Source organism: Hippocampus zosterae, chromosome 3 (assembly GCF_025434085.1).
Source record: "Hippocampus zosterae strain Florida chromosome 3, ASM2543408v3, whole genome shotgun sequence".
In the NCBI taxonomy this organism is placed as follows: Eukaryota; Metazoa; Chordata; class Actinopteri; order Syngnathiformes; family Syngnathidae; genus Hippocampus; species Hippocampus zosterae.
Window position 1 is genome coordinate 10,697,646 of NC_067453.1, and position 23,018 is coordinate 10,720,663.

General features: G+C 45.5%; 1 protein-coding gene across 3 annotated transcripts in view; it reads left to right on the top strand.

Moving 5' to 3' along the window:
- The window catches only part of dusp8a (dual specificity phosphatase 8a), a 45,085-nt gene that overhangs the window by 16,436 nt on the left and 5,631 nt on the right, over window positions 1–23,018 (top strand). Inside the window, exon 1 of one of the 3 annotated variants that reach the window (XM_052060074.1) lies at window positions 17,003–18,788. The exons of the other annotated variants lie outside the window; for them this stretch is intronic. Coding sequence (XP_051916034.1) covers window positions 18,671–18,788 — 118 coding nt within the window. The 5' untranslated portion in view covers window positions 17,003–18,670. Of the gene's footprint in view, window positions 1–17,002; window positions 18,789–23,018 lie in introns of those variants that run through there. 3 annotated transcript variants of the gene reach the window in all.

Genomic DNA, 23,018 nt, shown 5'->3' on the forward strand with positions numbered 1-23,018 from the left:
AACGAGCACCTTGTTCAAACATAAGGGCGTGCAAATGTGCACTTGGCACCAGGACACCTTCGGCCACAGTTCGATGATTGACTTTGTGGTTGTATCATCGGATTTGGTAAAGAGAGGGGCGTAGGTGTCAACTGATCACCACGTGGTGGTGAGTAGGCTCCGATGGTGGAGGAAAATGCCGGTCTTATCGAATTGTGAGGGTTTGTTGGGAGCATCTAGCGGAATCCCCTGTCAGAAAGAGTTTGAGCTCCCACCTCCGGCAAAGCTTTTCAGATGTCCCAGGGGAGGAAGGGGACATTGAGTTCGAGTGGACCATGTTCCATGCCTCTATTGTTGAGGCGGCCAATCTGAGTTGTGGTCGTAAGGTGGTTAGTGCCTGTCGTGGTGACAACCCCAGTACTCGCTGGTGGACACCAGCAGTAAGGGATGCCATCAAGCTTAAAAAGGAGTCCTATCGGGCCTTTATGGCCTCTGGGACCCCAAAGGCAGCTGATGGGTATCGACTGGCTAAGCAGAGCGCAGCCTAGGTGGTCGCCGAGGCAAAAACTCAGACATGAGTTCGGTGAGTCCATGGAAGCCGACTTCCGGACCGCTTCAAGGAAATTCTGGTCCACCATATGATGTCTCAGGAGGGGGAAGCAGTGCACCGCAGTGGCGATGGGGCACTGCTGACCTCGATTCAAGACGTAAGTCGGTGGGCAGAGTACGAAGACCTCCTCAACTCCACCAACATGCCTTCCTTGGAGAAAGCAGAGTCTGGGGACTCTGAAGTGGGCTCTCCTATTTCTGTGGTTGAAGTCACCGATGTGGTTAATAAGCTCCTTGGTGGTGGCAGGGCTCCAGGGGTGGATGAGATTTCCTCAAGGCTCTGGATGTTGTGGGGCTGTCCTTGTTGACACGCCTCTGCAACATCGCATGGTCATCGGGGAGAGTGCCTCTGGATTGGTAAACCGGCGTGGTGGTCCCTCAGTTTAAAAAAGGGGACCGGAGGGTGTGTTCCAACTACAGAGGCATTACACTCCTCAGCCTCCCTTGTAAGGTCTATTCAGGGGTGCTGGAGAGGAGGGTCCGTCGGGAAGTCGAGCCTCAGATTGAGGAGGAGCAATGTGGTTTTCATCCCGGCCGTCGAACAGTGGACCCGCTCGACACCCTCAGCAGGGTCTTCGAGGGTATGTGGGAACTCGCCCAACCAGTCTACATGTGCTTTGTGGACTTGGAGAAGGCGTTTGACCGTGTCCTTCGTGGAGTCCTGTGGGGGGTGCTTTGTGGGTATGGGGTACCGAACCCCCTTATACGGGCTGTTCGGTCACTATACCACCGATGTCAGAGTTTGGTTCGCATTGTCGGCAGTAAGTCGGAATCGTTTCCAGTGGGGGTAGGACTCCGCCAAGGCTGCCCTTTGTCGCCGATTCTGTTCATAACCTTTATGGACAGAATTTCTAGGTGCAGCTGAAGCGTTGAGGGGGTCCGTTTTGGTGGCCTCAGTATCTCTGCTTTTTGCAGATAATGTAGTACTGTTGGCTCCTTCGAGCAGGGCTCTCCAACTCTCGCTGAGCATTTCGTAGCCGAGTGTGAAGCGCTTGGGATGAAAATCAGCACCTCCCAATTTAAAACAATTGTCCTCAGTTGGAAAAGGGTGGAGTGCCACCTCCGTGTCAGGGAGGAGATCTTGCTCCAAGTGGAGGAGTTTAAGTATCTTGGGGTCTTGTTCATGAGTGAGGGCAGGAGGGAGCGAGAGATCAAAAGGCGGATCGGTGCAGCATCTGCTATGATGTGGACTTTGTATCGGTCTACCGTGGTCAAGAAGGAGCTGAAACCAAAGGGCGAAGCTCTCAATTTACTGGTGGATTTACGTTCCAACCCTCACCGATGGTCACGAGCTATGGGTCGTGACCAAAAGAACGAGATCCCGTATACAAGCGGCCGAAATGAGTTTTCTCCGCAGGGTGTCCGGGTTCTCCCTAAGAGAGAGGGTGCGAAGCTCGGTCATCCGGGAGGGGCTCAGAGTCGAGCCGCTTCTCTTCCACATTGAGGGGAGCCAGATGAGGTGGCTCGGGCATCTGATTAGGATGCCTTCTGGATGCCTCCCTGGCGAGGTGTTTTGGGCATGTCCCACCAACAGGAGACCCCGGGGATGGCGCAGGACACACTGGCGAGACTGTCACCCAGCTGGCCTGGGAATGCCTCGGGATTCCCCGGAAGAGCTGGAAGAACTGGCTGGGGAGAGGGAAGTCTAAACTTCCCTGCTCTGCTGCCCCCGCGACCCGACCCCGGATTAGCGGTCGAAGATGGATGGATGGACCCGACTGGTCCAATACAACTTTTCATATTTCACATCGGGTGGCCCGGTGGTCCAGTGGTTAGCGCGTCAACCTCACTGCAGTTCAATTCCATTTCCGGCCTCCCTGTGAGGAGTTTGTATTTTCTCCCCGGGCCTGCGTGGGCTTTCTCCGGGTACTCCGGTTTCCTCCCACATTCCAAAAACATGCATAGCAGGCTGATTGAACACTCTAAATTGTCCCTAGGTCTGAGTGTGCGCGCGGATGGTTGTTCGTCTCTGCGTGTCCTGCGATTGGCTGTCAACCGATTCAGGGTGTCCCCCACCTACTGTCCGAAGACAGCTAGGATAGGCTCCAGCGGATCGGAAAATAAATGAATAAATTTGCAGTAAACTGAAGCGCTATGACACGATTTGGCCAGAAGATGCCACTGTTTTGCAATACATATCACAGCACCGATATGGAGTTTTGATGAGCTTTAATATAATTATACTTCATGTATGCTCACAGATTTGTAGAATTGGAAGACTGAAAACTGAAAATGTACATGCTCGTTGCTTAGCCATGACTGCTCTCTAATCACTCTTTGAAGTTGTATCCTCTCAAGAGTCCCTGCTTTATTAAACATTATTTGGAATAATGCTGACATTTAACTTGTGCGGTTAAGTATCGCAGTTATTCTGTCATAGTGTCCACTAAGCACACTAAGGCTTAATTTAGCAGTAGCGAGCCTCTTAATAGTCTCATTGAGTTAATAACACCTTATTTGAAGCGTATGCAAGGATGCTACCTCGCGCTGATGGAGCAGCAGAGGCTTATGAGTCCATCCGCAAATGTGTCAGCTCAGAAAAGAAAACGTAATCTGCCTCAGTCAGGAATGCAAATGAGACAGCAGAGGCATGTCGCTCGGGGTGAAGCTTTCCTCTCTTTGCATTCATTTGGCACTTCTCTGTTCTTTCCCTCAGCTGAAAGATCAGCACTTTTACACGAGTCATTCATAGATGCCACACATTGTCTCCATGCACCGGAGCGCCTTAATTAGTCCAAGATATGTAATGAGGTAGATTTGGCACAGCCGAGCATTAAATTACGTGCAAGAAATTGAGATTCCACCACCCATCTTTATGAAATTCAATGCTCTTGTAATTATAAAAGGAAAAGACCTTGTCGACGATTGCCCTATTGTGTAAGTCTCCTCAGCACGTCGTTCATTTCTCGCTTATTTTCTGCTGTTTCCACGTCGGCAGTGGCAGAGAATACTCCGCAGGAGGACCCAGCCAATGGAAATGTCAGTTGTTTGTGTGTTAGTACGACTGGAGTTACTGGTGTTGACAGCCAGTGACTGCGCATAGCTGATGCGCTGTGTGCGTGCTCTGTGGCTGCATGGGCAGAGGAGCCGGTGATCTGTGGACACGTCTGAATTCTAGCATGCATGAATTGTGCATGGTAGCACGTGAACCGCTGTAGGATGTGCTTATGTGTGGCTTTTCCATGAACGATAAGGTGACAGATGAGTGGAAATGGATGCAGGATTATTTATTTTTTTTTACTTCATGTGCTTCTTTGTACTCCCCAAAATAGCTTCACTTATGACACATGAAAAAATAAATCTGTCTTACTGTTCAAATGCTTCTGCGCATGAATGTGTGTGTAGGACCATTGTTCTCATATTTCACACATCAAAAGAATATTTGTGTGTGTGTGTGTGTGTGTGTGTAAAACGAAAAAAGGACCCTTTTTGATGTTTTCATTGCGATGTCTTTTTTTTTTTTTTTTTTAAACTGGAGTCCTAATGCAGGAGCAGTCATTTTTACAGAATGTTTGTACAATGCAATAGTATTTGAATACTGACATTTTAGTTTTTCTGACCCCTGTAAAAGCAGCCATCTCGTTACCTCTGCGTCCCGCGTCCTAGACGCATAATTTTCCCGCGGGACGCACAGTTCCAAATATTGTGCGTTTTTGGGATGCAAGACAATTTAGCCGTCAAAACAAAACAGAAAAAAACTACGGCTTGCCTGAGGATTTCACGATAACAATAGTTACCGGTAGCGTGTCGTGTCTGTGGCGTCATTTTGACGGTACCGAAAAATCGGTTAACCATAAAAGTCACCGCACACGAGTTGACTGTCTAGTAAGGTCTACTAATTACGACATTTAAGAAATGGGAATGCCAGTCTGATTTTTTGTATGAATCGTCCGAAGGGCGTATCACGAATCTCACCTGTGATGTATGCACAGACCACGAGAGCAAGATATGACGTGAGGCACGATTACGAGGCAAGTTGATCATTAGGTCTATAGGCTAATCGCTATTAAAAATATGATGAAACAGCATTGGTTATGCTATAATTTACTGGTTGGAGCATGGTAACTTTTTGATTCTTTCGTCAAATATATAGATTACACATGCATCGACTTGGGAAGAGGATGTCAAGCCACATCAATACTTACCTGTATTAATGATTACCAGTAAATTAATGTTTGCAGTATGAGACTGGAAAAACTACTCGGATTTTGTGGTATTCGTGATGCCATATGAGAACACTATATTTTCATACATTTATTTTTTTGAATAAACCTGGAGTACACAGCTGCTGATGTAATGTTCATTGTTAATGCATAGTTCTCAAACATTTACCCTTGAAACATTATACGTTTGAGTTTCAGAATTCTTGATTATGAATATCAGTCAAAATCGAAAAATGGGTTGAACAAACCCAAAATTAGTTACTGTGGTTTTCCATTGGGTAATCCGACGGAACCGAAAAACGGTTACCGTGAATTTCCGAAATCCTCAGGCCTGCTAATGAATTATTTAAATTTTTGCAGAATTTGGTTATAATTGTATGTACATGTTGTTGTTTGTGTTATTATCATATGCAATTGAATAAGTAATTGAATAATGCAATTTCAGAATTCAAAATTTGGGACTCTCGAAATGCGTAATGGGACTAATACTTTTCTGATCAGCGAGTCCTGGGACTCGCTGAGGGTAAACTGTGAAATGATCTCTGTAAACGCTATAAATGAATCAATGGCCGTATTATTTCCTAAACAATTCCAATGGAACATAGTCTTTCAACATAAATAAAAACATAATACAATGATTTGCAAATACAAATACAAAGACATGTTGATTTGTTGTTTTTTGCAAGTAATCGTTAACGTCAAATTTTATGGCTGCAACATGTTCCAAAAGAAGCTGGGACAGGCTCATGCTGACCACCGTGCCCCATCACCTTTTAACAACATTCAATGAACATTTGGTAACTGAGGACACAAGTTGTTAAAACCTTGGTGAAATTTGTGTTATAGCCATAAAATTGGTAGTTCATGATTATTTGCCCAATTCAAAAAGTTTATCAGTTTGAACATTCAATATCTTGTCTTTGTAGTGTATTCAGAGCTTGACCATGATTTTCAAATCATTGCATTCTGTTTTTATGTTTAACACAACATCCTAACTTTATTGGAATTGGGTATTGTATATGCCAACATCATCTTTCTTGGAATTATTTGGCTTTAATGCCTTCTTTATCACATTTCATGGAAGCTTAAAATAAAAAGTAATCTTTTTTTTCTGTTACTACCACCCTCTATACTTTTTTTCCCTCTATCCTCATACGTACTCTTACTGAACTCAAGATTTCAACCGCTACTAATTCTTTCAATGACTGTTTGTCTCTTATCCGACTGACCTGTTCAGGGCCCGCACATATGCAAGTCACTCTCCACACAAAGTACATAACGTAACATTCCTTCAAATCAAGCCAGGAGTGGTGAAAATGGGAGCGGAATGGAGAGACGGTAGATAAAAGCAAAACCTTCTTGCACGGATGGCCACAATGGGAAATGAAAATGATGAGGCTCACTCAATGTAAGGAATTTTGACTTTTGAGGTTCTGTTACGAAGTAAGGGAGTTAGATCAGTCAGTCAGTCACCCCTCTTGAGTTTCCTTCAGTAACCAATTGATCAATCAATATGCAGAACCACTTCTGACACGTGCCTGATGTCATCAAGCAAGCAGTGTCCCAAATAGAGCCATTATTTGTCTTTGGCTTGCCATTGACTCCCCCATCGAGAGTTTGTCGCTTGGAATATACAGTACTGTACATTTTCATAACATTTGGCGTCAGAAAATGTTCCTGTGCGTGTGCTGATGTCTGCTTTAGTTAAAGCTTGTATACATCTGTGTGTTGTCGTTGTTACTTCGCCGACTGTGAGAAAGTGTTTGTGAGAAAAATATTTTTACCACAAGTGATCTCACTCAGTTGGAGCTCAGGCTGATGTCTTGCCTTTTAGAGACTTGTGACTTTGTCTGCGTGTGCGCGTGCGTGTGCGTGTGTGTGTGTGTGTGTGTGTGGGTGTGTATGAATGAAGAGAATATGACTTGTTTGGAGCCAATTGCCTCCCTCGTGGGTCTAAAGTTTGCGGGTTTCCCACCAACCTTATATCACAGCCCAGCCAAAGGCAGCGCTTCTCCTGCCAGTGTGCGGCTAGGTGGTATGTCAGCCGATGCCATCTGGGTCGTCATGTCACGTCACATCAGTCCCAATTTCGGCCTGCAAACTCCAAACTTGCTGATGCTAGATGGACTTGATTTAGCAGAAAACTTTGAAGTCACAACATGGTCGTTTCTGAGACGGAAAGATCCCGAATGTATTTGGCTGTGCCTTTTTATAGACGAGGTGGAATTTTTCTGCAACCTGATGCGTTTTGCAATCAGAATATTAGATGTGTGATGACGTCAGCCCAGTTTGACATTTTTTTCATGCCATGTGCAGCAAGATTACTTTCAGCATTGGAGAATGGGACCATTGAATATCAGGTATTGAAGGTCAAGGGAGTCCTGTTGAAAAATGACAAATATTTTTTGGTGAACTCCAGGTATTTTCTCCCTGTGCTTGTGTGGGTTTTCTCCGTCTTAGTCCCACATTCCAAAAATTTGCAAGTTAGGTTTAATAAACACCTTAAATTGTTGATAATTGTGAATATGAATTATTGAATTATATGAATTATTCGTCTGTGTTTGCCCTGTGATTGGCTGGCAACCCGTCCGGAGCGTACCCAGCCTTGCACCCAGAGTCAGTCAAGTTAGACTGCAACTCACAGTAGACAAGCGTTATCGAAAATGGGTGGATGGAAACAATTGATTTAAAATGTATGAAGTTGTTGGCTTCAAGTCTGAAAGTATGGAATAAGAAAAAAAATTAATAACGTAGCAGATTTTAAATTCATACATCATAAATACTTTGAGGGTTTTGGAGTATAGGTTATGAAAATAAAGGTGGTGAGAGCCGAGACTGTGTGCTGTTAGGAGATGTGCACATCTGCCCGTAATCTTTTCGGGGGGCCGTCTGTGTGTTGTTTTCGCAGGATAACTAAAGCTGACACCACTAGCTCAAAAGAGAGAATAAAAGGATAGGACAAGAAAGAAAGATTTCACGTGCCAGTTTGAGTATGGATTCCTGCCACTAGACGGAGGTGACTTTATTTGACAGAAAAGTCGCCAATAGCAACAGTGATGATGCATTGTTTGTGGTTCATGTTGATGGACAGCGTTGACCCAGATGCTCACAGCTGGAAAAACTTACAGCATTGTGGACACGAAACAAATACTAAAATAGTTTGCTTTGCATCGGGCTACTATTTTAAAAGTTTTTCTTTGATTTTTCAACAACCCTATTAACTGGAGAGTATGTCAAGACAGTTGAGCGACGTTGCGGGTGAGAATGTTGGTTCCCACGCTGTCACCTGAACAAGGGAAAAGAGCAAACAAGCAAAAACAAACGGTAGGAGACCTTGTGATGACATACTGATGAGGGGTATTAGCAGATGAAAGGTGCCTCTTTCTCGCTCTCTCTCCCTCCATTTGCTTGCACTTGCGTCGTCGTCCTTTTTTCCCCCGCTCAGACAGGAGCTGCTGTCTAGCCCAGAGCAAGCATGATGACATCAGGTTTGGGTGTGACAGCAAAGGTACAAAGGTCAATTCGGTTATGTGTCATTCTTCAGGGCTGTTATACAATGGGGCGGTGTCCCCCCGCCCCGTGTGTTTGTGTGTGCGCGTGTTTGTGTGCGTGCACGCGCGTGCATGCGCACATACATGAGAGCATCAGAGAAAAGTAGAAGAGGTGAGGTAATGGTGGAAGGCTGAACCTCTCAATGCGGCCCTTCACAGAGACATTACAATGAGCTACACAAGGAGCTGTGCTTGTGTCACTGTGTGTTTTTGTGTGTCTGTGTGCACGTTGGATTGAATATGTGCATATGAAGTCGTGTGTGCATGTGAGCGAGGCAATGTTTGAGAAAGCATGTGCGATGGGAGACGGAACAAAGAGTGAGCTATTTAAGAGATGAGGTAATAGTCCTCATTTTATCCAGAATGTGTTTGTGTTCAGTCAGCCTCATCCACGTCGAGAGAGTGTGTGGCCTTTGAGGCTGTAAAGTGGAACAGACCCTGATGCCGCTCATGCCGTCCTTGAAAGCATCCTCAGGGCTCAGTCGTCATGGCTTTGTCTCCACTGGAGCAGCAGACCGTATAAAAGTGTTTCACTTCTCGTACGGTTTTAAATGAAGCTCTTGGTTAGCTTGGACAAGTATCAGATTTTCCAGATGTGCGGGGCACATGGTTGCTTGGTACAGACCCTGGCAAACATCACATTATCATTTTGTACATTTTTCAGAGAAGCAAAAATCGCTACGACCGCCGAAGTCATATTGCGGTATCTGTCGAAATAATCACAGTGTTGCTTTTGATTTATGGACAACTACAATATGCGCAGCAAACCTGCAAAGGGCATCATGTGTGAATGCTGGGAATTAGACACTCAAACAGCAAAGTTTTTGTTAGCGATGGTGCCATGTATTGACGATACTTCACTTAATAATAATAATAAATGCTCTTGCGATGCGGAGGCCCAGTCTCATTCGACTAGGTCGTCACAGTGCGTAGAGCCGATCAGCTTCACCAGGGCCCGCCAATGACCACGGTCATGAGCCAGGTCCACTGCATCCTCCAGGGTAAGGCCAATGACAACGGTCAATGGTTAAAATCTTTTCACATCATCCTTTTTTTGTTGTGAGACCACCTGTATTTAGTCCCAAGTGTGACCCTTTAGGTCCAATCGTCAACATGAATTAAGGTTACTTTATCAGCTATGGGTTGAAAGCATGGGTTGGGTGATAATTGCAATTGACCCGATCATGTAGTATTCTTGTATTAATATAGTATTGACAACTCCATCTTAACCTCCTAACCTACCCTTTCTGCACCTCTTTGCCCCCAACCTCGCATTTTGGCACACTCTCATCTGACCTCGCTCCATTACGCCATGTGGGACTGCTGCATATCAATGATTTCATTGAGAAGGAGCCAGTGGGGCCATTAAGAGGTGAGCTCACCTTCCCCAGAGATATTTGACCTTATTCTCCATGACCCGGGCTTCCTCTGTCCCTGCCTCCATTACTCCTTCAGCCCCTTTGCCCGACCCCCCCAATTTGTCCCCTCCTCCACCTCGCGTTCCTCCTCGCTTCTGTTTCACGGTGCTGAGAACAGAGCTCTATTTTTAGGCCCAGACTCCTGCGGTCATCACATCTGGCGCCAGTGGCCTCGATGCTCTCGCCCTGGCCTGTAGATACACAAACACACATTCACCCCGCCCCAGTCAGCAGGAGGAGAGCGCAAAGGTCAAAGTAAATGGTCCATGGAAATATCGATGACATCACCTTCCCCATCTGAAAATGTTTCAGACGCTAAGAAGCGTCAGAGCTGCACATTTACATCACGTTCTGCTCTGCATGTATGTCTTGAGCTCCTTCTTAAGGAAGGCTAATGAGGCATTGTGCAAATGCATACCGTACACACAAAGTAGCTCTAGAAGCGGGTACATCCATGCACGTATGGGTACACGTACATGATGGTAACAGACCTTAGAAGGTGGCCTTTGCAGAGTTTGGTTTATGTAACCATGTTGCTCTGCCAGAGCTCTCACCCCCCCTTGTCTGTCTCATTGGCCTCACATGATGTGCTTGATGTCATTTTCCCTTCTTTGCCTTGAAAAAAGGGAAGACGAAAACAGGCCAGTGTGTGTGTGTGTGTGTGTGTGTGTGTGTCTGGCCTCTTGAACCGGCAAGGGACTTGTAAGTGATGAAGAAGAGGAGCGGAATCACGTCATGCTGGAAACATTTGGCAGAGGCTCACATTAAAACACATACAGATGAATAAAGACACGCGCGCCTAGCCAACCACACACACAAGAAGTGAATTAACTTTTCCGTCTTTTATAACGTGTACGCTGTGCATACATTGCAAAGCGGATAAAGATTAGAACCGATGACAATTAAGACACAAACTTGTGAGATGAGCTTTGAGGCATTCTAGAGAGGATGAAGTCATTGTCACACCATCAGCAAGTAATGTTGCGATGTGAACATTGAATCTTTTTTTTTTTTTTGAAAACGGTCCATTCAGCTTCTGAATGGAGGAATTCCCAATTTGAGGAATGTTTTTTTCTAAAACCCTCTTGAAAATGTTGAATGCCACTCGGTAGAGCGCAGACCTTGACCTCCTGCATATGTCTCAAATGTGTTTCAGGCCCAAGGATTTCTTTCTTACATTAACTAAACGAAAGGCCAAATGTTGGAATGTCCAGTGGTGGGATAAAGATGGGGATCCTTTATCGCTACCAAATGATTCATGAGCTCATTCCTCCTTTTTACACAAAAATAGTCATTTCTTAGTAGCAAACCACAGCACAAAAGCCTAGCTTTTGGTGTTTGTTTGTTTAATATCTACGAGAAAAAAAAAGCTTGTGTGGAAGTCCTGACGCTGGATATTTGTACCACCGTGCCCTAAATATTTCAACCATTGCTGCTTTGTGTATACAATTCATTCATAGCGCATGCCTTGTGGCTTGGCTACATTTGAAATGTATCTGAATGCCCTTTAAGCATCCCAACCCACCCGTGTAATGCATTCATGTCGCGCCAAATAAAAATAGTTTGTTTAAACGGTTACCTAGGCAGTTTCAACACATCAGGTCAACAGAAGCAAAAGTAGAGCAGCATGCTAACCTTAGATCACTGTCTCAACGTTTTGCCCCCGGCCCCCCCGCCCCCCTCACAGCGCCTTTAAACTTAACCCTCCCAGTGAATGCGGGCCAATTGCTTGGGAGCTCAGTCGCACCATTAGTTTAATCAATGTCAGCTTGAAGACTCTGGCGCACTCGTGGTAATTTTTACCAGAAGCACCATCAAGGAAAATATCCATCCATCCATCCATTTTCCGAGCCGCTTGATCCTCACTAGGGTCGCGGGGGGCGCTGGAGCCTATCCCAGCTGTCTTCGGGCAGTAGGCGGGGGACACCCTGAATTGGTTGCCAGCCAATCACAGGGCACACAGAGACGAACATCCATCTACGCCCACACTCACACCGAGGGACAATTTAGAACGCCCAATCAGCCTGCATGTTTTTGGAATGTGGGAGGAAACCGGAGCACCCGGAGAAAACCCACGCAGGCCCGGGGAGAACATGCAAACTCCACACAGGGAGGCCGGAGCTGGAATCGAACCCGGTACCTCTGCACTGTGAAGACGACGTGCTAACCACTGGACTACCGGGCCACCCTCAAGGAAAATAGTCACTCTCAATTAGGCTAGCAAGCTTCTACCCAGTACTTGGGTGCATCCACCACATTCCACTCATGCTCGGACTGCCCACTACTGTTCCTGCTATGGCGTCACTCCGCTAAACAATGGTAGATTCCTGTTTATCACTGGGCTGTCTTTGATGCACTATCTCAAGAATTCCACAGCACCGCTTCGTTGCTTACCTTTTTGGTCATTTTTTTTAAAGCAGATTTTGTCAGGCATGTTTATGTAGGGGACATTGGTTTAAAATCCGATGTGTTTTCTGGTGCAAAGACTTGTAAGGCAGCTCTAATGTGTTATCTAATAACCCATGACCACACATTTTTAGACGGAACCTCCGGAGCCACTGCTTCCTGATAGAAGTGGGAATTTTTTTTCCCATCACTATGACAACAAGCTAATTTTGGAGTTACAAGCAAGCCCAAGGCCCCGTATCAGTAATGTGGTAGTTAGTGATGGTTCATTTTCCTTACGATGGTTCTTTGTCCTCACATGCATTAATAGTCAGAGGAATGCGTAACACAAACAGCAACACACATCTACAAATAAACAAAAACCCCAAACAGCCACTTCCTCTTGTTGTGCAGCTGTTTACTGATAAACCGAAGTCAGCCCATCTTGGGGTGACAAGCAATCAGGAACTCAGCATGTGTACTGAAATATATGCTTGAGTTGTTGTCTATCAGATTTGTTTTTACTTTACAAATGCTCGACTTGTCTAAGTTTGCACCATCTGCATGCTGTAGCATCATGAGGGCGTTGGCTTTGCTCTAATGGAGACAGCTTGTCCAGTTCCTCTTACTGCATGGCGTCATACTTCCTCTATTGTTCTTTTGTCGCTGGCAGAGTGGCGTCACTACTGGGCTCTGGATCTGACACACGCACTTGCACACACACGCACACATCTCTGGGGCCTGTTGGAGCAGGAAAGCCAACCCTCGCTGCGGGCGTTGTGATCGCCGCTGTCATCGTGCACTGATAAGTCTCCAAGGTGCAGCGCCTCATTTCTTCAGCTTGACGCTGTATGAGCGGAAAGTGCTCAATGATTAGAGGTTGAGTAATGCTTTCAGTGACTGGTGCTATGGAGCATTTTATCAAGTGAATATGACCATTGACCATTTGTTTTGTTATCTCGAACAAGCGTGAAATACTAAAGGTTAAGTTTTCTTTGCTTTTAGTGAGTAGGAATACATAAACATTACATCAACGATTCAGCATGATTTTTCCTCCTGAGCTTGCGTAGGTTTTCTGCAGTGAGTGTAAATGTGTGTGTGTTTTGTTTGTCTGTGTGCGCATTGCCTTGACCGCCCTGGACTGTTTGCCAGCTCAATTGGTGCCCAAAGCTAGCTGGGATTGGCTCCTCTTTAGCCCTAAAGAAGACAAGTGCATTCCGAAAATGGATGGATCAGAGTAAGCGCTCAGCAAATGGAACTTGCGCTACTCAGACGTAGTAGTTGGCTCTCTCTCTTTAAATACACAGTACCACCACCAACAGGACCAGAGTGGAACAGCTCTACCCGGTGCATCATTGTATTTTAAGCAACCCATTCAATTGTGCATGTTGCATATTGTTTAGGGGTATTTTTTCTTCGAAATTGTACTTTTTGTTTTCAACAAGTAGGGTACACTGAAAACAATGGGGTGCTGATACTACGTTTTAGTTTGTCAAATGGCCGCACACAATTGAATCACCTGGATTTCGATGCATTGTTTAAGTAGAGTTGTAGGGTACTTAAAAAAAATATGCATGGATCCACATTATTTTATTTCATGCAACCACAAAATGAAATTGAGTGCATTCAACACACAATTTTTTCAGTGTGATGTGATATTTCCCTGGTACATTCAGAACAAATATTGTTTGACATACACCATAATTTTGACAGATTTGTGACTAATGATGCGTAACGATACAAACAGACTTGACCCACTGCTTTGTAAAACTATCGGACCGCACCCTTGCTTTGCCACGTGCTAGCTGACTGTGCTGCGGGGTAGCTAATTAACATGAAACTGATCTGGAACCTGCCAGTCAGGCTTTGTTGCAGAGGTTTAAGAAGCAGTCGGCTCTCTTGTATGCAGAATTAAGCTGCTAGCATGTGTGCATTTGATGTAAATATGGCAGAGAGAGAGAGAGAGAGAGAGAGAGAGATCAATTGTTTCCCAGCTAATCTTATGGGGAAAAATCTGATTTATGCTCTGTGTTGATGTTTACCTTGTAACGTTAAAGTGTACAAGGAAGTACAATGAAATGGGAACTTGTTTTATGTTTCCCTCGCACACAGCTGAAATACAACTTCAAGAGAACAGCTATGATGATGCTCACTTCACAACATAAATGGTAATGTTCAAGGTTCACTTCGCTAAATGCTAGCACACCACCACGTTGTCGCCACCTTGCTCATACTGTGGTGACCAGTATTGAGTCTCATACTTCGGTCTATTCTGCCACACACACACACACACACACACACACACACACACACACACACACACACACACACACACACACACACACACACACACACACACACGTGCACACACTGCTTAATGGCTCCAACTGGGATTTTGAATGATGTACAATTTATGGTTTAGGAGGCCCATCTGGTCCTGAAAACCCCGCCTGCAGGCTTTGATGGCTTACCCTTCCTCTTCACGTTGCGTGCGTGTGCGTGTATGTGTGCATGTGTTTGTCGACGCAGGACTGAACAGATTGACTGAAGTGATTTCTAAGTGAAGCGGCACCAGTAACTGGATGCTGAGCTACCCCGGGGGCTTAATGAGCTTGGAACACGGGGTCTCCGCTGCACTACCGACTGCACTATCTCATGCATGGACATGCAGATGTGTCAACCCTGTCATTCATCTGCATCTCTTCTTGTAATCTCATCCAACAGAGATCATTTTCTTTACATCCACATCCTTTTCAAGATTTCTGTTTGCTTTGTGTGCACTTTGAATTTGTTGAATGACTCCAAATCTAAAAATATGTTCCCAACTGACGATACCTTCTGTTGCTTTATTCCAAGCCACTGCATTTCGAGCGAGGTTTTAGAAGTGTCCATCTGAATGAAACATGAAGCCAGTCAAACTAAAGGGAAGAACCTTAATCAATTCTTGAGAGATGAGAAAGGACACATGCTTGTTGCACTTGGTCACCCTCACTCGCACATGCATTACACAATTACGTACTGCACTACCAATGTCCCCTGTAGGATGACCAGATCAGCTGTCATCCCACTCACCCAATTGCTAATCTGCCCATCCAAAACCTCTGACGCCTCCCCCTCTTTCAATTTCTCCATCTCTCCCCCAGCAACTACCTCAGCCCCTTGGCATGGCAGCTGTGTCGTCCTGTAAGCATTACATCACCGTAAGAGCAGTCTTGTCACCGATCCCCTGACAACCAGCGCCGTCAACATACACTCACACAAACACACTTGCACACGTAAATTGCTTGCACGTACTGTACACACTCACTGATGCGTGTTTGCCGGGCAAAGTGTTGTATACTTCACCCTGAACCCACATACCTCTCCTTTTGTCCTTCACACAAACACATTTATATATGCACACAAAGCAAACCCAATTAACTCACAGTCCTCATCACCCTAATCTCCCCTATCTGGAAAATGACATCGTCCCTTCCTATGTAATCCTGACAGATGATCTATGGTGTTGGATTACACTCCTGTCACTGCCTTTTTTAGCAGAAGAGGGGAGAGAGGACATGCACAAATAAATATTGAAGTATTAGTCTGCTAAGCCGTGGTTACTTCACCCCCGAAAAACTTCTGAATTTATCCGCAAATGCTGTCAGTCTCCAAAGTCAAAATGCACTGAAGACCAGGGGACAGTGAAACAGTCTCTTTGGGGAAATAGTCATCACATTTTAAATAAAGTAAATGCAAAGAGACAACTGCCATTCAATTTGGATCTGCCCCTTTTATGACTGGTATATCAAATTAGTCCGTATCGTTTTTCTACAGCTTCCATCCATCGTGACCGTACTTGAATCACAAATACCTGTACAACAAATTGGAAAAAACTTAACTCAATGTTCTCAATGGGTTGGTATCACTCTGTTTGTGTTGTGCTCCTAGGACCACCTATTTCTGTCGCCGCAGAGAGCTCACGTTCGCTCAATAGAACACCATGGCTGCCGCTTGCTATACTATATATCCCACGGTAATCCTCCAATTAGCACAACTACTATTCTCAGCCAGTTACTCGGGAGGGTGGCAGAAGAGAGTGGGAGGAAGCAACACACTCATGACATTTTAGGAATGCTAGGCTACTTTTATTGTTGTTGTCCAACCACTCTCCACTCTCGAGTCATTATTTTCCTTTGTTCTTTTTTTTCCCCCCAGTCAGTGTGTGTGTGTGTGTGTGTGTGTGTGTGTATAGGTGCCTGGCTTTGCCAAGCAACCGTGAAAGAAATGACTTTCAGGGACTATTGGTGACAGTGGGACTCACTCTTTCTATCTATCTATTTATTTATTTATTTAGACCAGTTTGGACCTCCCCTAAGTAGCAAGCTGCCTATTGGCGAGCGCGGTAGACAAGAGCCCTTAAAAAGAAAAAAAACAAAACACACATCTTTGACGATCTCAAAATCGCATTGTCTGAGATCTCAATTCCGGTCTCAAAATGATAAATCATTCGGCCTTTGCGCAAAAGTAACGCTTCACACCACCCTGATAACGCCACCTCCACTGTGAAACAAATTGGCGGCAGCATCATGGCTGCTTTTCTTTCGCAGTTACTGGGAAGAAGAGTTGATGAGAAGCTGGGGAGCCAAGTACAGGGCCATTTTGGAAGACAGTTTTTTAAAACTGTAATCACAGCAAAAGGTGTTTCTACAAGTTATTAAGTCGGGGGAGCCAAATAATATTACGCACCCCAATTTTCATTTTTTTCTGTCTTAAAAAAAAAAATTAACATTTTCCCATGAACTTCATTCGGCTGAAATGAGTTTCCTCCCAAGGTGTCCGGGCTCTTCCCTGTCAGTCTAGTCTAGCTGATTCTCCTCCATATCAAGAGGGGCCGGATGAGGTGGCTCAGGCATCTTATTAGGATGCCTCCTGGACACCTCCCTGGTGAGATGTTCCGGGCATTTCCCACTGGCAGGATGCCCCAGGGACAACCCAGGACCCAGGACATCCTGGCGAGACTATGTCTCCGGGCTGGATTGGGAATGCCTTGGGATCCCCCTGGAAGAGCTAAAAGAAGTGGCTGGGGAGAGGGATGTCTCGGCTTCCCTGCTCAGGCTGTTGCCCCACGACCCGACCCCAAATAAGTGTAGAGAGTGGATGGATGGATAGATGTTTGGGGCATGATATGTGGCAAGAGGTGAAAAGGTTCTAGGGGCCCGAATACTATTGGAAGCCACTGTAACAATTGGTTTCCATTCAGTCTTCATGTACCGTAATGTCATTTGCTGCCCTGCCAATAGCTGAACCTGTGGGCTGCATATTTTTCATTCCATAGTAAAGTGGTGGGTGGACAGGCACATGGAGAATGTTTGCACACCACAAGCTTGTTGAGTTTTCACCTCTAGGGTTTCTCTCTTTTGTCCGCTTTGGTTCTTTTTTCCATGCTCTCCCCTAACTTAACATTTTCCTTCTCCAATTTCATCCTCAAAGACAAAACCACATGGGACAGAACTGTGGACTATGGCCCGGCAGGACAGTGAGGTCACGCACATTCTCCCATTTCAGCACTAGATATTCCGGTCTTTGAAAGCTATCGAGTCATCTTAAATCTTGTTGTAGTTGCGCAGTTTGGTTCCACTGGTTGTTAAAACTATTCCCACTGTAACTAGTCAAACATAAAGCTGTGCATTCCCATCACTTAACTAGTAAAGTCAGGTAGTCACGCTTAGCTGCTGAAGTACCTGTTGGCCTTTAACTGTCTCCATTAGAGGCCAGCTCTGCAGCTCAGTCCCTGAGGTGGCCGCATATTTGTTGACTGACTAAGGAATGTGGTTACGTGCCTTGGACATTAGCTATGACGGAGCTCTGGCTCCATAGGAGAGGGAGGGTGCAAAGAAGAGGGGCAGGCTCCAGCCTTTACGGCAAGTGAGGTCATTCACCCTCCAAGCTCGGGGAGAGCGAGTGGCGGCATCATCCTCCGTTGCAGAGAGTGCGATCAGAAAGAGGAGGGAGGCAGAGGGAGGAGTTTTCGCGAGTGAGTGAGCGAATGGGAGACGTGGAGAGCGAGGCGCACAACAATAGTCCGCTGCTCTTCTTGCTGTGGACTCGCTGAGAAAGAGAGCCCTCACTAAGACACACAGAAGCTCTCAGACCAGCTGCAGGCGGAATACAGCTGGCACATTTGTGCTGGAAAAGGCACCCGTTTTGCTCTTGCGCTCTTAGTGGCCGACATTCTGAACAAAACCACAGAGTTACTAACTATTTACCCAAGAGCATTTCCGGGATTTTTGCATTCACATAGGATTCTGGCCACATGTGGACTTGTTTTGGGGCAATTTGGGGTCTAGCAACAGAGATACTCGGACTCGTTGTTTTTTCATTTTTCCTGCGCATGGTCCATGACTGAGGGTCATTCCCAAGACTCACGAACAGCTTACACAGCTAGTGTGTACTCTGACATCAAATTCAGATTGGGCAATCTTGGAATTCCCACCTCCATCAGCTTTGCAAGGAGGACATTTTCACTCGAGACTCTTGCAAGGGGTGGCTCCATCCCCGAAGAAGTCGGATTGTGTTCTTGGGGATGCCACTTGATGTGGTGATATCCCCTGCAGAGGATCGTTTTTGGCCGGATCTGCACGACACTGATATGAGGCTGAAGATCAGGGTCCGCAGGATGAAGGAGGGCAGGGAGCTACGAGGTGTGTACCCACCTGGACACTCAACGGCAATTTGTGTGTGTGTGGGCGTGTGTATGCATGTGTGTGTGTGTTCGATTTGGGGGATATGGAGAAGGGGCCCGCTTGCTATGAAACAGGAGTATGTGTTCCCTTCCAACAATATGCAAAAGGAATATGTTGTATTGATGGTGCCAGTTTATCTCCTGATAGCATTTTACAGTAGAGACTATAAAGGCAGATGAGGTATTCCAGTGCTAGCGTGGACTAAAAGTGGACATGAAGGAAAGGTAGTGATTGTACAATATTTAGAATCCACTGCTAACAGACAGATGGGGCTCTTTGAGCAGATCCTGCTCAACCTGACATTAGTTCCCCCTCAGCTTTTGTCTTCACCTTTACGCCGGTTAGAGACTTAATAGGAAGAAGGATTAGGAGGATGACATGAAGATAAAATCCAATGAAAAGTAAGAGAAAGGGGATTCGGGCAAGAGAATGAGAGCTGTGACCCACGGTATGACATAGTGCTCATGCTCTCACAGCCTGCGGTCATTGAGATGTTAAACTGCCACAAAGGCGTCATTCTTTTTCTTCTTGGCTTTTCTTACTCTCTTACTGAGGACTCACACTCTCTCTTTTCAGAATGTATGTGGAGATTATGTTATCATTGTGTGTGGTGTGCACAGCAGGTGGCAAAGACAACACTTTTTCACACAGGCATGAGGCAATACTTTCATAGTGAACAAAGTACACGCAGCCAATCATTCCTTCACCCCACGCTGGATGTGCATGTCACACGTATACATTTGGTGGGAGTGATTCTGTTCAAAGCAAACCGCATTTTGCGCTTGCCTGTGCGTTTGCACAGCAGCATGTGCAGTTCATTTTGCAGTCAGGCTTTGTTGCTGCAGGTGACAAGCTTGATTTTTTTTCTCAAAGTAAAAAATTAGGAGTTGATTTTAGAAGATTAAACTCATCCTTCTCCAATAACTAATGATTTTCTGAATAATCAATTAAGCTGTTGATTATTATGTCAATGAAACATTTTTTTAAATTCATGAATTCCTTTATTCAGATAGAGAATGTTATATCAAATTGACAGTGTTGAAAGCAAATTATTCATGATTCAGTTAATGGTTGGCTCCCTGACCTTTCAAAAAAAATGGGCAAAAATGTTCATCCTTCTTTTCCAAAGGAAAAACAAATGTTTTATTTTGATTCAACACAAAGATGATGGATGAGTTTACTTCCATGGAATGGGGCAATATTTAGTGTTGTGACAGTGAAATTTCAAGCATTTGGACAGTTTAAAAAAAGGATCAAAACGATTCATCGGTGATCAAAAATAATGATCAATTTGATAACCGATTAATATTTTGCAGCTCTACAGCATGCCTCACACGGCATAATGTAAATTAAATAGCAATTCAAAGAAAGTGACATATAGTGGCTGTCTGTGCACGAAAATAGAGGAACAATGACAATTTAACCACATTAGACAGGATGCCATGCTAATCACACAGTCTATCATCCTCAACATGACGCCTGCTTGAAAAGATGACATCACCCTCTTGTCTCATCTGTGCATTGTCAATCTTTTCTGTTTTGACACAATCGGTCATCACCCCCACCCCCTGAAACACACACACACGCACACACTCTCTCAGCCTTTCTTTTCTCCAGGCTGCAATTCAGCTTTTGTGGTGCTGAGTGAGACATGTGTGCCATGATGTCATGTTTGGTGGAGGGGGGTGGGGTCACATTGAAATGCTAATGTACCCTCATGGGTTGAAGGGACAGCTGGAGGTGCGCACTGGATGGCGTCATGTCTCCCCTGATATGAACCGAAGAGGGGAACAGTGGAGGGGTGTGGGGTGGCCATTCATGCAGACCAATGCCCGCAGGTTGTGGAGCTTTGTGTGTGCGGGGGGAAATCACCTCACCATTAACTGCCAACTGGAAGCTACACACTTTACAGGAGCTTGAACACAGAGGGGGGATTGAGTTGGTTTGTATTGATACAGGAGTGATTTGTACCACTAGGAGTGATGATGTAACAGCGGAGCTCCCATTAACCAAAATAGCCACATGGTGTGTATCTCTGTCCAAAATGGTCCGTGGGTTCCACTCGAGCTTTCATCGTCCTACTCTCCCTGCATCGACAAAAGGGCACAAAAAAGTGGGATCTGATCTGCTACTGATCCCTGATAGTAAAGATGGGAAATTTTTATTTTGATTCAGTTTTTTATAAGAAATAAGGAATGGATAAAAGCAGTCAGGAGGCCCGAGTCCTACTCTCTGACATAGAGGGTTGGAAGTTGTGTGTGTGTGTGTGTGCGTGTGTGTACGTGTGTGTGTGTGTGTGTGTGTGTGTGTGTGTATGTGTGTGTGTGTGTGTGTGTGTGCGTGTGCGTGTGCGTGTGCGTGTGCGTGTGTGTGTGTGTGTGTGCGTGTGCGGGGGGTTAGTAAGCAGTTGCATAAGTGATGAATTGGGCAGAGGGAAACGGAAAAAGGAAGTCACCACTGGCGAGCGCTGCCGATGGCGACACAGTGCCCTCTTTCCTGGATCTGTACTTGCCTTTTTTAGGCTAGTGTGTTCACGGATCGGTTTGCCACATCCTGTTTATTTTCCATATACAAACTACTACCTTCAAATGTCCAAAAAGAAAGGCCGTATCTACGTTGTTCCCCTCGCCAAAGCCCAAATTGCTCCAACGCCGAAATGATAGCTCGCAATTTGTTGGAAAGGTGACAACAATTCTCGACACCGGCTTACACAAATATGTGCAGCCATTTGTGTTCATGTAAAGTATCAGCATGTCACGCTCGACTGATTATCACGCCGCACTGAAGATGAACTCATCCTTCCCAGTTGACCTTCTGATGTCATGTTTGGAGACAGCTGGCTCGCTGTGTGTCACGGGGTATTTTTCAATGACTTCATTGTGGGTCCTCACTGGTGTGTTTGCGTTATGCTCGGAGATTGGAATGGCTCATCGTTTTCTTTTCTGGAGAATGTGAGGTCATGTCTCTCTATTCATGTGTATATGTCCTTGAGCTCTTTTGACAATGCGCAGTGTGTCCTATAACTTCCTGAGAACACACAAGGGGAACACCATGAGCTAACCGTCAACACTGTCCTTCCTTGTTGTCCCTAACAACTTAAAGGCAGGGGAGGTCAGGTGACAGAATGACAACAACGTACTATCTCCTGGCTGTGTGTGTATGGCCAGCGCTGCCTGCAAGGGAGGTGTCAGTAATTGTATTGACGTCATGTAACTACCCTTTAAAACAACACTTGACACAGGCCGCTTATCTCTGACTTGATCCGCTTCATTCCGCTTCAACTGTCACCATTACCTGAGTCACACACTGGCCCGACATGTTTCCTGCGTTTTCATACTTTGACTGCAATCACTATATTAATACAGACACATATTTAATTGTAAAAGCACGTATATTGATCGGAGAGTTTGTCCACTCGTGCCGTCACTTCCCCTCACATACACTTTCTCCCCACGCATGCCGTTGAGCAAACTCGGACGTTGCCGTTGAGCAAACAGTGGACATGCCGTTGAGCAAACAGTCCTGTCTCGTGTACTTCTAACAAACTCTCAAACAATGTTCTAACGTAGAAAGGGAAATGGTTGTCGTGTGACATTAGCCTTTTCCTGTTGTTTCTGCTGTCTCCAGGAACATTGCGCTTCCTCGTTACAATACACTCAAGACCCGTCCGTATATGTAGCCGAGGTCCAGGAAGAGACCCTTTCGAAGAACTGCCCCCGCCCCCATCTGGGTTCTCAAGTTCAAATGAACAAGATTGCATAGAGGCCAAATAGAGAATATATGTCGTCATATTTATTTGCACAGCAGTTGGCATGAAAGCCTCCGCTCCTCGTTCTTGGGCGCTATCTTCCGCGTCATACATGGTGTAGCACTGATGTCAGCGCTCCGTCAGTTGCCACTAATAGCAGGAGACCGACAGGGATCCACAATGCACTTAAAGACACAACGCTGCCCCTGTGGCACTTCAGATCATTGCCTTCTTCAGACGCTGTGGTTTTGTTTCTCCAAGCCGTGTCCTTCTTGACACGTTAGGATTTGTTCTGCTGAGGTGTATGTTTTCCAAGTTCACAATGAGTGTTGCTGACACTGTGCTTAAAATGTGGGCAGCTGGGTGTGCTTTTCAACCAGTGGCCTGCGCTGAGTTCTGTGGCCTGCATTTTTTTTCTCACAGTGATGTCATGTCTCACT